The sequence below is a fragment of the Erinaceus europaeus genome, chromosome 22 (assembly GCF_950295315.1).
Source record: "Erinaceus europaeus chromosome 22, mEriEur2.1, whole genome shotgun sequence".
Lineage (NCBI taxonomy): Eukaryota > Metazoa > Chordata > Mammalia > Eulipotyphla > Erinaceidae > Erinaceus > Erinaceus europaeus.
Window position 1 is genome coordinate 4,007,409 of NC_080183.1, and position 13,536 is coordinate 4,020,944.

The 13,536-nt window shown below is 52.4% G+C and overlaps 1 protein-coding gene across 2 annotated transcripts in view; it reads left to right on the plus strand.

Moving 5' to 3' along the window:
- WDR25 (WD repeat domain 25) overlaps positions 1-11,537 on the plus strand; it is a 125,725-nt gene extending 114,188 nt beyond the window's left edge. For both annotated transcript variants that reach the window (XM_060181054.1, XM_060181055.1), the window contains 3 exons: positions 9,903-10,073; positions 10,605-10,745; positions 11,118-11,537. In XM_060181054.1, coding sequence (XP_060037037.1) covers positions 9,903-10,073; positions 10,605-10,745; positions 11,118-11,339 — 534 coding nt within the window. In that variant the 3' untranslated portion in view covers positions 11,340-11,537. The remainder of the gene's footprint in view (positions 1-9,902; positions 10,074-10,604; positions 10,746-11,117) is intronic.
- Positions 11,538-13,536: the final 1,999 nt, after the last annotated feature.

The following is a 13,536-nucleotide window of genomic DNA, read 5'->3' on the forward strand; positions in this document are numbered from 1 at the left end:
ACATTCAACTTTTTTCTTTCAATGAAACTAATTTAAATAAGGGCTTAGAACAAAATCTAGTCGAGTAAAGATTTACGCTCTTATTAACTACATATATAAATATGTATAAATACATTTATCTATATACAAAATATATCGATAATATGTATTGATTATATTGATATTGTTTCTGTATATCTAACTACTTTGTTAATCCTTCCAGTACAACTATGCTAAGCTTTCCCCCTTTGAAATACACATTACTTTGTCATGCGTTCCCTTTTAGTTCTCCTTTATGTTAAGTGTGGTGTACTATTGGATTTCTGCCTTAAAATACTACTGACTATACTACATTGTATCTATGTAAAATGCATTTCATACCAATATATTTTATGGTATCTATATAGTGTATTTCTATGTCATGCTTACAATATTTTCATGTATTGTAGGACACCACACATTTTTTACGTAGTATTTCAAATAATAAAGTTGGGGTATGGTGTTCTTTTTGTTTTTGAAGATGTATTTATTGCAGCCTGGAAAGTGGCACAGTGGACTTGCCTTGAACCCTCAAGTGTGAGGGTTCCCCAGAATCACATGTACCAGAGTGATGTTCTAGTTCTATCTGTCTGTCTCTCTTTCTCTCATAAATAAATAAACTTTTTTAAAAAAAAATTGGACAGATAGAGTTATTTAAGTATTCTATGTCTTCTGCATGAGTAACTTTTCCTTTCATTCTTTTTTATTATTTATTTATTCCATTTTGTTGCCTTTTTTTTTTTTTATTGTTGTAGGTATTGATGCCATTGTTGTTGGTTAGGACAGAGAGAAATGGAGAGAGGAGGGGAAGACAGAGAAGGGGAGAGAGCTTTAAAGACAGACACCTGCAGACCTGCTTCACCGCCTGTGAAGCGACTCCCCTGCAGGTGGGGAGCCGGGGGCTCGAACCGGGATCCTTCCGCCAGTCCTTGCGCTTTGCGCCATGTGCGCTTAACCTGCTGCGTTTCCACCCAACTCCCTTTCTTTCATTCTTATACCTTTTTTTTTTTTTTGAAGAGCAAATTTAAAAAAATTTTTTTTAGATTTCTTTATTGGGGGCTTAATGGCTTACAGCCGACAGTAAAATACAGTAGTTTGTACGTGTATAACTTTTCCACACAGCGACGCCCCCCACCAGGTCCTCCCCTGCCACCCTGTTCCAGGACCTGAGCCCTCTCCCCACCTCCCCGCAGTCCTTCACTTTGGCACAGCACACCAACCCCTGTCCAAGTTCTGCTGTGTGTCTTCCCTTCTGATCTTGTTTTTCACAAATTAAATTTTTCCCATAGAGTCCAAAAAATTTTTTTTTCTTTTATGAATCATGCTTTTCTGGTGTGTCCTGATAAATTCTGACCCACAGCTCAAAGACCCACTGTAGTGCTCACTTCTAGAAGTTGAATGCCCCGTGGTTTGGCGTTGTCTTCCATGGTCCATTCCCTGGTGTGAATGGGGTGCCTCTGTTCCTGTAACACTTGCTGGAAATAGTACCTCAGCCTCTGCCCTTCTATGGGGATCCCTCGGACTAACCAGCACCCTATCTGGCTTTGCACCCCTTTCTGTCTCTTTATTTGTTTTGTTTCCTTTTATACAAGGCACCACTGCTGCTATTTCTGGTCCCATGTAATGAATCTTGACACCAGGTAGCATGTGTTAAGACTCGGTTTTAAATTTTTCAAAGACTTTTTTTTAAAAGACTTTATTATTGGATAGAGACAGAGAGAAATTAAGAGGTGAGGGGGAGCTAGAGAGAGAGAGACAGACACCTGCAGCCCTGCTTTACCACCTGTGAAGCTTTCCCCCTGCAGGTGGGAACCGGGAGCTTGAACCCTGGTCCTTGTGCACTGTGATGTGAGTGCTTGACCAGGTGCATCACTGCCTGACCCCCTTCTTTTTCATTTTTAAACTTGTTTTGACTACTTCAAGGTCATTTATATTTTTTAAAAAGTTTTCTTTTAAACATTTTTTTATTATCTTTATTTATTGGATAGAGACAGCCAGAAATTGAGAGGGAAGGGGGAGACCGAGAGAAAGAGACGCCTGTAGCCCTGCTTCACCACTCACAAAGCTTTCCCCCTGCAGGTGGGGACTGGGGACTCGAGCCTGGGTCCTTGCGCATTGTAACACGCGCGCTCAACCAGGTGCGCCACTACCCCGGCCCCCATTAACATTTCAACTTTACAATCTCTTTTACTGAAAAGCCTCTGTGACTCCGAGCAATACTGCCTTGAGATTTAGGACAACTTTGAGAAGAACTGAAGTGGGTTTTTTTTTTTTTAAGTTCTTTCCCCCCTTTATTGGGGGGGTTATTAATGGTTTACAGTTGACAGTAAAATACAGTCGTTGGTTCATGTGTAACATTTATTAGCTTTCTGCATAACTCTAACCCTCACCTAGGTCCTCCACCATCATAGGAACTGAAATTTTTTTTTTCTCTTTTTGTTGCCCTTGTTTTTTATCGTTGTCGTGGTTATTATTATTGTTGTTATTGATGTCGTCGTTGTTGGATAGGACAGAGAGAAATGGAGAGAGGAGGGGAAGACAGAGAGAGGGGGAGAGAAAGACAGACACCTGCAGACCCGCTTCACCGCCTGTGAAGCGACTCCCCTGCAGGTGGGGAGCTGGGGGCTCGAACCAAGGTCCTTGAGCCTTGAGCCAGTCCTTGTGCTTTGCGCCATGTGCGCTTAACCCGGTGTGCTACCGCCCGGTCCCCAGGAATGAAGACTCACACTTGTGTTTGGTGAGCCTTAGGGGGGGAATCCTCTCTTCCCTTCTCATCAGTCTCTTTGTTGATAAAACAGACTGGATGTGGGTGACTTCGTGGGTTCTCAAGCTAATCCTAGTCTCGTCTTGTGGTCTCAGGTGACCATCCTTGATCTTCTAGTCGACCAGGGAGAGGACAGGAGACAACAGCAGCTGCTGCTACTCTGGGGCCCCACCTCCCATTTCCCCCACTTTGTTGCTCTTGTTGTTGTCCTTGCTGTCGTTGTTGTTGGATAGGACAGAGAGAAATGGAGAGAGGGGGAGAGAAAGACAGACACCTGCAGACCTGCTTCACCGCCCATGAAGCGACCCCCCTGCAGGTGGGGAACTGGGGGTTCGAAGCGGGATCCTTAGCCGGTCCTTGTGCTTCTCACCATGTGCGCTTAATCCGCTGCGCCACCGCCCGGCCCCTGCCCCCCCCTCCCCCAGTTCCAGCTTCTTCTTAGTGAATTTGGCTGGAATTCTTATAAGTTGGTGGCATCATCTCAGCACAAAGCAGTGTTGGTTCTTTGTCCGTCCGGATGGCATCTCTTCTTTCTTCTTTGCCTCCCTCTCTCTTCAGCTTTACTTCATGACTCTGCCCTCCAGAAGGGCTTTGACGAGAAATACTGAGTGTGAACATTCTCTGTCTTAGCGGGGGCCCATCTTCACCTGTGACACCAGCGACGGCAGTTTGCTTGGTTCTTGTCAGTGGCCTTCCTGGGGAGGCCATCCTCCCATTCTTCTCCAAAGTTGAATGTCTTCTTTTCATTTTATCAGGAGTGAACCCTGGGTTTTGTCAAGTGCCTTCCCTGCATCTGTTGAAGGGATAATAAGATTTTCTCTTTTCATCCTGTTAATATGGTGAATTTAGCTGACAGGTTTTCAGATATTAACACAGCCCTGGGTTCCTGGAATCAGCTGCACTTCATCGTGACGTGCTCTCTGTTATCTGCTTTTGGATTCTGTAAACTGAAACGTGGGGAGAATTCTTGCTGCTCTGTTTACGAAGGATGTGGACTTGTTCTTTTTTAAATAATCATAATTTCCTTTTATATGTATATATATTTACGTATTTTATTTTAATGATAGAGATACAGAGAGAAAGACCAGAGCACTGCTCAGTTCTAGCTGGTGGTGGTGCTGGGGATTGAACGTGGGACCTCAGAGCCTCAGGCAGGAGAGTCTTTTGCAGAACCACTGTGCTCTCTCCTGAGCCCTTGACTTGTTCTCCCCTGCCTAACCTCCCCCCTGGACACACACTGTCCTTTTTTTGGGCATTAGAGTAGTCATAACCTCAGAATGAATTTAGGAAGTGTTCCTTTTGCTTCAGTTTTCGGGAAGAGTTTGTATTATTTCTTCCACAAATGTTAGAATTGCCTACTGAAGCTATCTTCGCCTGAAGTTGTTTTGAGAGAAGATTTGACACTTCACATAGAATCTGTTTAGAAGTCCATACTTGGGGGCTGGGTGGTGGAGGATCTGGTTGAGCACACAGAGTACAATGCACAAGGACCCAGGTTCAAGCCCCCGCTCCCCACCTGCATGGGGAAAGCTTTGTGAGTGGTGAAGCGGGGCTGCAGGTGTCTTTCTCTCTGTCACCCCCTTCTGTCTCAATTCTGGTAGTCTCTATCCAATAAAAAAGATAATAATAATAATAATAGTAAACCTACATGGTGAGAAGTCCATACTCCCAGAGGGATAAAGAATAGGGAAGCTTCCAGTGGAGGGGGTGGGACACGGAGCTCTGGTGATGGGATCTGTGTGGAATTGTACCCCTGTTGTTTTACAATCTTCTTAATCGTTATTAAGTCACTAATAAAATAATGATCTGTTTAGAAGACACGAGGACACTTGTCTCACCTGTTTCTCTGCGTGATGAAACCAGGTGCCGCTGGCTGCCAAGTCCTGCCCTCTCCTAGCTGAGCTGTTTCCCTGGCCTCAAGATGTAGCAATTTCATCAGCGTTCTTGCAGGTCTTGGCATGAAGATTTTCATCAGATGAGAGCTATGTAATGCTGGCGTCTCCTTCTTCTCATTCCTGAGATTGGTGATTTAGTTCACTTTCCCTGCTGCTCAGTTTGATTGGAAATTTGCCAATGAAAACTGACATTTTTATTTTGAGCAACACCAGAGCCCCCTCAGCTCTGGCCTCTGTAGTGCCAGAAAGTAAACCTTGGGGCTCAGGCCTGCACTGGCTTCCTGCTCCCAGTCTCTTACACTTTTTGAAAAGTGGATTTTCCTCTCATTGTTTTGTTGTTGTTGTTGTCTCTACCCCTACTTTACTAAAAAGTGCTGATTATGTTTCTGAAGAGGAATTCCTCTCTATATGCACCGTGGGTTTGGTTTTATTTTTCCTTTCCTTTCCTGCTTGCTGGAGGCTGAGGCCGTTATTTTAAGACTTACTTCATTTTAGTGTAGGTACTTAGTCCGGCTAATTTCCTTCTAGATTCTGTAGCTGCATCACTTACTCAGCTGTTGATTTACTGTTTCTCATTTGCCCTCAGTTAAAAACTTCATAATTCTCCTTTTATTTCTTCTTGATTCCTGGCTTGTTTGGCAGTGCGGCACTTAGAGTCCTACTCCTTGGGGATGTTCCAGAGATGTGTGACTGATTTCTAGTTAAACTCCTTTTTTTTTTGTCCACAGACATGCCTTACTGTCTGTCTAATCCTTTTAAACTCGTTGGAGACTTGAGACTTTCAAAATAGCTCACTAGGGTGGCCTGATACACTGTCCTGTGTGGGACTCGGATTCCAGTCTGGTCCCCACTGAGCTGAAAGAAGCCTCGTAGCTGCTGCGGTCTCTGTTTAAGAAGAAAATGTATTGACACCTGCCTGATAGACCGGAGTATGCCCTGTCTTGGTAAATGTATTGGGCGCTCTCTCTCTCTCTCTCTCTCTCTCTCTCTCTGTGTGTGTGTGTGTAGCCAGGACCTACTTTCCCAGAGAGAGAGCTAGCTCACAGTAATGGAGCTTGGTCTGGTTAACAGCACCTGCTGTGTACTGCTGGACACGGGCCTGGGCTGGGCACAGACAGGGACCATCCCTGCCCAGTGAGCCGGCTCTCCTGCCCTGTGTCTGTACTATGTCCACTGGGTAGAATGTTCTAGCAGCACTGAGGTCAAGTTCGAGCCAAGGCTCATCCCCCTTCTGCTCTGTGCGTCTGTTTGTTCTCTTAACTAGCAGCAGCTGTTGGAACTGGTGACCACTGGGCTTCCCTGTCTCCCTTGGACCCGCTGCTTGGCGCTCACTGGGAAGTTCCGCTGTGAGAGCACAAGTGCTCTGGGGGGCGAGGTTCTTCTGTCACGAGCCCTGGTGATGTTCTCTGCACTACGAATCCACTGCTCCTGGAGGCCATTTTTCCCCTTTTGTTGCCCTTGTTGTTTATCACTGTTGTGATTATTATTGTTGTTGTTATTGCTGTCGTTGTTGGGTAGGACAGAGAGGAACTGAGAGAGGAAGGGAAGCGACCCCTCTGCACGTGGGGAGCCCGGGGCTCGAACTGGGATCCTTACGCCGGTCCTTGCGCTTCGTGTCGCATGTGCTTAACCCACTGCGCTACCGCCCAGCCTCCACCCCTTGTTTGCTTTAAAAAGCTCCGCATTCCAGGCTCTGCATTTCTCCCAGAAGTCCGGGCGCGTTGTGTGTCTTCCTTGGTCAGTCCAGCCTCCGTCTTGTCAAACACACGCACGACACAGGTGTCATAGCGCCCGGAGGTCTTGCTGGATGGGAGACCACCGTCCAAGTGCTCACCCCTTCCCTGGACGAAGCCAGCAGATGCTTCTGCTGCAGGAGAAGTGATGTCATTGTGGCCGGGAGGGGTGCAGAGGCTAGGACACCGGACTTCAAATCCTGAGGCCCCAAGTTCTGTCGCTGGTATTCCATGTGGCAGAGTGGTGCCTGCCTCTCTCTTCTTAATAAACAAATCTTCAGAGAGAGAGAGACATGGCATCAGTGCAACCTGACGCTGTTGACTGGCTACGGAAGAAGGGCAAACGCTAGAAGAAGAAGAAGTGCTTATGTTGATTTTTTCCCAATATCCGCCTAGGCTCACAGATGCTAGAGGCCAGCTGTTGGTGCCTCAGTGTAAAGTGGCTTGGGGCTTCTTGCAGTCCTTTTGTCCACAGTGCTTGTCTAGCTGAGATCTACCACCAAGTTCCTGGGTTTCGGTTTGTAATGTGAATTCAAGGAAGGCGTCCCTCTGCCGCCCGTTCGTGTCTCTCAAAACCCATCTTCCTTGTGGGTCAAGTCCCAGCTCAGGGGCTGGGCCGCTTCATTGGCTTTTCCTTGCACGTGGTATGTGCGTGCTCAACCGCGTGCACCCCCACCTGGCCTCATCCCGTAACCTGCTTAGCCAGTATCTGTTCGTTCCAGGTCTTTGCTATTGTGGATAAAGCCGCTATGAACATGGGGGTGCATATATGCCTTCAAATCAGTGTTACTATTATTATTATTAACCAGAGAACTATTCAGCCCTCGCTTGTGGTGGTGCGGGGGGATTGAACCTGGGACTTTGGAGCCTCAGGCATGAGAATCTGTTTGCATAACCATTATGCTATCTTACCCTCTGCCCTTATTATTATTTTTTAAAAAATATTTCATTTATTGATTAAGGAGAGGGATAGGAGAGAAAGAACCAGACATCCCTCTAGCATAGGTGCTGCTGAGTATTGAACTCGGGACCTCATGCTCGAGAGCCCAACACTTTATCCACTGCGCCACCTCTCGGAATACCGAGTCAGTGTTGTTATACCTTTTGGGTATACGCCTAGGAGTGGGATTGCTGGGCCCTATGACAGCTCCATTTGCCTTTGTCTAAGGATTCTCCACACTGTCTCCAGAGCGGTTGTACCAGCTCGCACTCCCACACCTCTCTCCACATCGTCTCCAACACTGACCGTCTCTTGTTTTATGGACGGAGCCCATTCTCACAGGTGTGAGGTGGGAGCCCAGTGCGGCTTCTCTCTGGTGGTGAGTGAGCTTGAGCATTTCTGCATGTCTGTGGGCCGCGTGTATCTCTTCTGTAGAGAGCTGCCTGTTCATATCTTCTGCCCACTTTTTTATTGGGCTATTCTTTTGTTGTTGCTGCTGTTGAGTTGTAGAGTTTTTTTTTTTTTTTTGCCTCCAGGGTTATTGCTGGGGCTCAGTGCCTGCACTACGAGTATACTGCTCCTGGAGACCATCATATATATATATATATATATATATATATATATATATATATATATATATATATATATATTATATTGTTGTTATTGTTGTTGGATGGGACAGAGAGAAACTGAGAGAGGAGGGGAAGACAGAGGGGGAGAGATAGACAGACACCTGCAGACCTGCTTCACTTCTTGCATAGTGACTCCCCTGCAGGTGGGGAGCCGGGGGCTCAAATCAGCATCCTTACACCGTCCTTGCACTTCTCACTATGTGTGCTTAACCCGCTGCACTACCACCCGCCCGCCCAGCGCCCTAGAGTTCTTTATAGATAATACCAACCACTTGCCTGAAGTGTAGCATGCAAATGTCTTTTCCCTTTTGCTGGGTCTCCTCTTTATCTTTATGGAACTTTCCTTTGATGTGTAGAGGCTTTCAGTGTGAAATAGTCCCATTTGTTCATCCTTCTTTTTGTTTTCCTTGCCTGTGGGGCGGAGTCTCCAAATAATGTCTTTAGTGTCAAGGCCCTGAAATGTTTCTCTTATGTATTCTTCTATGTGGAGCGGAGAGAAAAAACTTCAACATGTCCTCCAAGTTCTCTCCCCCTGTCTCTGCCTCCAGTCTCGAGAGACTGTCTTAGCTGGTTTCTGGTCTACCTCTGGCGTGTGCTTTATTGATTGAGAGCCCAGAGCCCCACTGTGGCTCACGGGGACTGAGCCTGGGGCCTCACTCGTGGGAGTCGGATGCTGTACCCTGAGCCACCCTCCAGACCCCCAGCCCCCACCCACTCTTGAATCCAGACTCGGGGCCTTGCTGTACGTCCCACCCTGGGTTTTGGCCTTCGCATGGGGCGGTCAGTGGCCCATGACACCGAACACTGATCTTGGCCGTTTGAAAGCCTCACCGTGGGGACCCAGCGGGCACCGCCACCAAGTGCGAGTGTTCCCCGTGTCCTCACAGAATCCCCTTTCCTCAGCACGTCACTCACTCGTGTTAGCACTTTGGAGAGAGACAGGGCACCACTCCAGTGTACGTGGCGCTGGGGATCGAACCTGGGCCTCACTTGGGCACAGCACAGGCCGGATCCCTGAGCCCCTGCCCGGCCTCTGCCGTCTCTTCCTGTTCTCGGGCTCTTCCCTCATGGTGCCCATGAGCTGGGGTCCCAGAGGCCCAGGTGGGGGCAGCAGGTGGGCTGGGCTGACCCTGCCCTCTTGCTGTGACGGTTCTGTCTCTAAGTGACCCCAGTGGCCTAGGTGCTGGGCTCACGGGGCTGCCGCTAGAGCTTTGGGGGTGCCCCTGCGTTCCAGTCCCTGGCACCCCCTTCCCCAGTATGCATCACTCCCACCCCAAGGGCTCTGCCAGCGAAATGGGGGAAGCGGCGTCTCCATCAGAGGAGCAGAGCAAAGGCTGGTCTCTCTGAACCTGTCCCAGGCGCGCGGGTGCCCCCCGACCTCGCGGCTCTCCACCTGTTTGTCACCATGCTGAGTGCCTTCTCCTCTCCCTCCTTCGTCTCTTCACGCGGTCTGGCCTGCCTGACTTTTATCCCGGGCTGTCGGGAAAGCCACTACGTTCTGTCCACGCCTGGGTCCCCAGCCCCTGCTGCATTTATGCGTCTGTCTGGTGTCCGGGAATGAGCCGGGGCCTTGCAGGGGTGCAGGGCTGCTAAGAGACTCGCCAGCTCAGCTGCTCCATTCTTCCTGTGGACAGAGGAGGAGGACACCAAAGCACCGCGCCACCACCCCTGGTGTGATCCTGAGTGTTCCCACGTGGAGCCGGGGCTCAAACCTGGCGGCCTGCATGGCGAAGCGCCTCTCTCCATTAATTTATCTATTTGTTTATTTAAAATGCCACCAGGGTGTGGGGTGGGGGCTGTCCTGGGGGCCCAGCACTGCCCCCCTTTCCCTGCCTTCCCCCGGGTGTTGGGGGTCCTCTCTGCGGACGTCTGCCCTGTGCTTGCGGGGCCCAGCAGCCTGACCCCTGCCCGCCCTTGCAGGTGGTGAAGGGCTACAAGGCCGCCATCCAGCAGACCCTGGACATCCTCTTCCTCCAGGAGGGCACCGAGTTCCTGAGCAGCACTGACGCCTCCAGCCGGGACTCGGCCGACCGCACCATCATTGCCTGGGACTTCCGGAGCTCTGCCAAGATCTCCAACCAGATCTATCATGTGAGTGGGCCCGCCTGTGTGCCCTCTCTCCCTCTCCCTCTCCCGCTCTCGCTCTCTCAGGCTCAGATGGGGCCTGGACTCTTGCAGCAGGACACCGTTCAGCCTGAGCCCGACTGGCTGCCGGAGCCTTGAGGGCGCTAAGCGACTTGACTCACTGCCCCTCCCCTTCCCGACAGTCCTGCCCCTGGCCCACGGCCCGGCCGCCCGGCTCCAGTCCTGGGTTACACCCACCTTCTGGTCCCCTTAGGAAACTTCCCTTCACAGGGTGTTTGAGAATCGAGAGATGGTGTTCAGAGGGTCAGAGAGGATCCCTTATCACCACCAGCACCGCCACCCCCGCCATCCCCGTCTTCCGGGGCTTCCCCTCAGGGCCACCCTCAGCCCTGTGTCCTCCCACCTGTGACAGACCACCACATGTGGTTGGAAGCCACTGTGTTGTCGGCCTTCCTTCTGTCACAGCAGGATCAGGGGCTTCTCATGGGCCCCGCAGCCCCACCTCGAGAGCTGCTCACCCTCCGCCCCATTCCCTAGGAGCGGTACACCTGTCCCAGCCTGGCCCTGCACCCAAAGGAGCCTGTGTTCCTGGCCCAGACCAACGGCAATTACCTGGCCCTCTTCTCCGCGGTCTGGCCCTACCGCATGAGCCGGAGACGGCGCTATGAGGGGCACAAGGTACCTCCCCTGCCTCCGCCAGCCTGACCCTGTGTGCCCGGCCCCTCCCCTGCATTTGCCAGCCTGACCCTGTGTGCCCGGCCCCTCCCCTGCCTCCGCCAGCCTGACCCTGTGTGCCCGGCCCCTCCCCAGACCCTGTGCCTCTGTCCCAGGGTGTAGAGCTTGGGCTCTGGGATGAGGGTCATTCTGCCTGACAGGCTCAGCTTCCTGCCCCCAGGTGACCTGGTGTCCCCTGGACTCTGGGCCACCCCTCCCTCCTGGCCTGGGTACCTGAGTGTCCTCGGGAGCTGGGGCTGGTGGGGAGGGAGCAGCTTGCACAACACCTGGCAGGCTGCCTGGAGGCGGTGGCCCTCACCCCAGTGTCCCCCACAGGTGGAAGGCTACTCGGTGGGCTGTGAGTGCTCCCCGGATGGGGTCCTGCTGGTGACCGGCAGCGCCGACGGCCGAGTGCTGCTCCACACCTTCCGCACGGCCAGCCGGGCCCGCACGCTGCACGCCCACCCGCAGGCCTGCCTGGGCACCCGCTTTCACCCCGTGCTGCCCTCCGTCCTGGCCACCAGCTCCTGGGAGGGCGATATCAAGATCTGGCACTGAGCCGCCCAGCCCCAGCCTTTTGGACCCTACCGGAACCTTCTGGCCCCCAGGCGTGGGGAGGGGCGTGTGACTGGGCCCCGAGCTGGGCTTGGGGTGCTGCCCCCCGTGGTGGGGTCTCCTCATCTGTGAGGCAGGAGCAGAGCAGTTGTCTCAGGGCCAGGGTGCCTGGCAGAGCCAATAAACGCAGTATTTTGCTGTCTCTGCGTGTGACTGTCACTGCTTTCTCTGCGTCCTGCTCCCTCTGGGGTCCTGTCCCCTGCAGGTCACTCAAGTGTGAGCTCCAAGGGGGTCACAAGGAAAGTGAGGGCTGTGGGCACTCGGTGGCCCCGAGTACAAGGCGCCCCCATCTAGACCTCTGTGCGGGAACCCCGAGATCCCCCTTCCGGGAGGGCCGCAGAGGCCTCGCCACAGCCTCCAGGGTCCTGTGTCCTCACTGATGCTCGGGCTGGAGCCCCCAGATTCCAGGTGTGGGGAGAGTGCAGTAGTCAAGGTCCCACCCCCAAGATTCCTGGGAAAATAAAAAATAACACCATTCTCAGAGGGGCAGGCAGTGTTGCACCAGGGAGAGTGCACACATTATTGTGCAAGGACCCAGGTTCAAGCCCCTGGTCCCCACCTGCAGAGGGAAAGCTTCATAGCTTCATAAGCGGTGAGGCAGGGCTGCAGGTCTCTCCTGTCTCGTTCCCTCACCACCTGCCCCTTCTCTCCCAATATGTTTCCATCCAAAATAAATAAAAATATTATGAAAAAGAAAAAGCACCAGTCTCCTAGATATGTCGGGTGTCGAGCTCACGCTCTGTATGTATGAGGCCCCGGGTTTGACCTCCAATAAATAAATGAGTATTTTAGGGCCAGGCGGTGGCACAGTGGATTAAAGTGCTCGTAGTACAAAGCGCAGGGACCCGCACAAGGATCCCGGTTCAAACCCCCAGCTCCCCACCTGCAGGGGGGTCACCTCACAAGCGGTGAAGCAGGTCTGCAGGTGTCACTTTTCTCTCGCCACCCCACTTCCCCCTCCCCTCTTGATTTCTCTCTGTCCTATCCAACGCGGGGAAAAAAAAAAAGGCTACCAGGAGCAGTGGATTTGTAGTGCCGACAGAGCCCCAGCGATAACCATGAAGGCAAAATAAATAAACATCTTCATTTGATTTAGTTTAAAATAATGAAACATGAAATAGAGCCCTGTCGTGGCCCAGCCCACTGGGTGCCAGCTCCCCCAGGTGCCGTGGCACTCCAGTGTGGTGCTGGGGCTCACACCCCCTGTGGAAGGGCAGGGTCCTCTCTGGCTGAGCTGTCTCCCGGCCGGAAGGAAGGAAGGAAGCAGAGGAAGGGAGGAAGGGAGGGAGGTTGGTTCCCGTGCCAGAGGGTCTGACAGCACTGTGTCACCTCCCCACCGGAGTCTTTGTCTTCTCCACGCTGGGCCTGGGAGCCAGGCTCTGGTTGTGCTTGGGGCCCCTACAGGGCTGTCAGCACTGCCCCTGGGGCCTGGGCATGGTGCTGGTGGACAGAGTGACCCTGGGCTCACTCCCAGCCTCATCAGGACATGGGGGGGGGTTCAGTCTCAGAGGGGACAGGCTGGAGGGCACTCCGGACCAGCACTGTAGCATCTTGAGGTTCCGAGCCCAGGTGGCTGGAACTGGCAGGACATGTCGCTGGGAGCCCCATTACTAGCGGGGCTGGGGATGTGGGGGGTCGGACGGGGACTGGCGTGACATTCCCCACCCCCCATGATAGGGGTTGGATCTGGCAGGGTTACCCCCTGGGCCACCAGCAAAGGTGGGTGACTGGCTGGGGACAGGCCACGGTGTGGCGGCTGGCGCCTCCATCAGCAGGCAGACTTGAGGGCACCCCGTTGTCCCCACTAAGGTGACCCCAGGGGAAGTGCCTGAGAACCATGAGAAGCAGCCCCAAAGCCTGACTGGAGGTTTAGCCTGGCCCTGCAGCCTTGTAGCAACGCCCCCTCCGTGCTAGCCGACCCCCCCCATTCCTGGACCAGCAGACCCCCCTCTCCCCATCCCACCTCATCTTGCAGGAGTGGACCAGGCTGCATAGGGGCCAGGCTGGGAGGGCGCAGGGCAGCTCAGGAACTGGGGGCAACAACCACACAGATGGGTGGGTAGGGGAGCAGCTAGAAAGCCCCCTCTCCAACCCAGGGAGCAGGGAGGCGGCCAGGAGGGGCCGCAGTGGGTCAAGCACA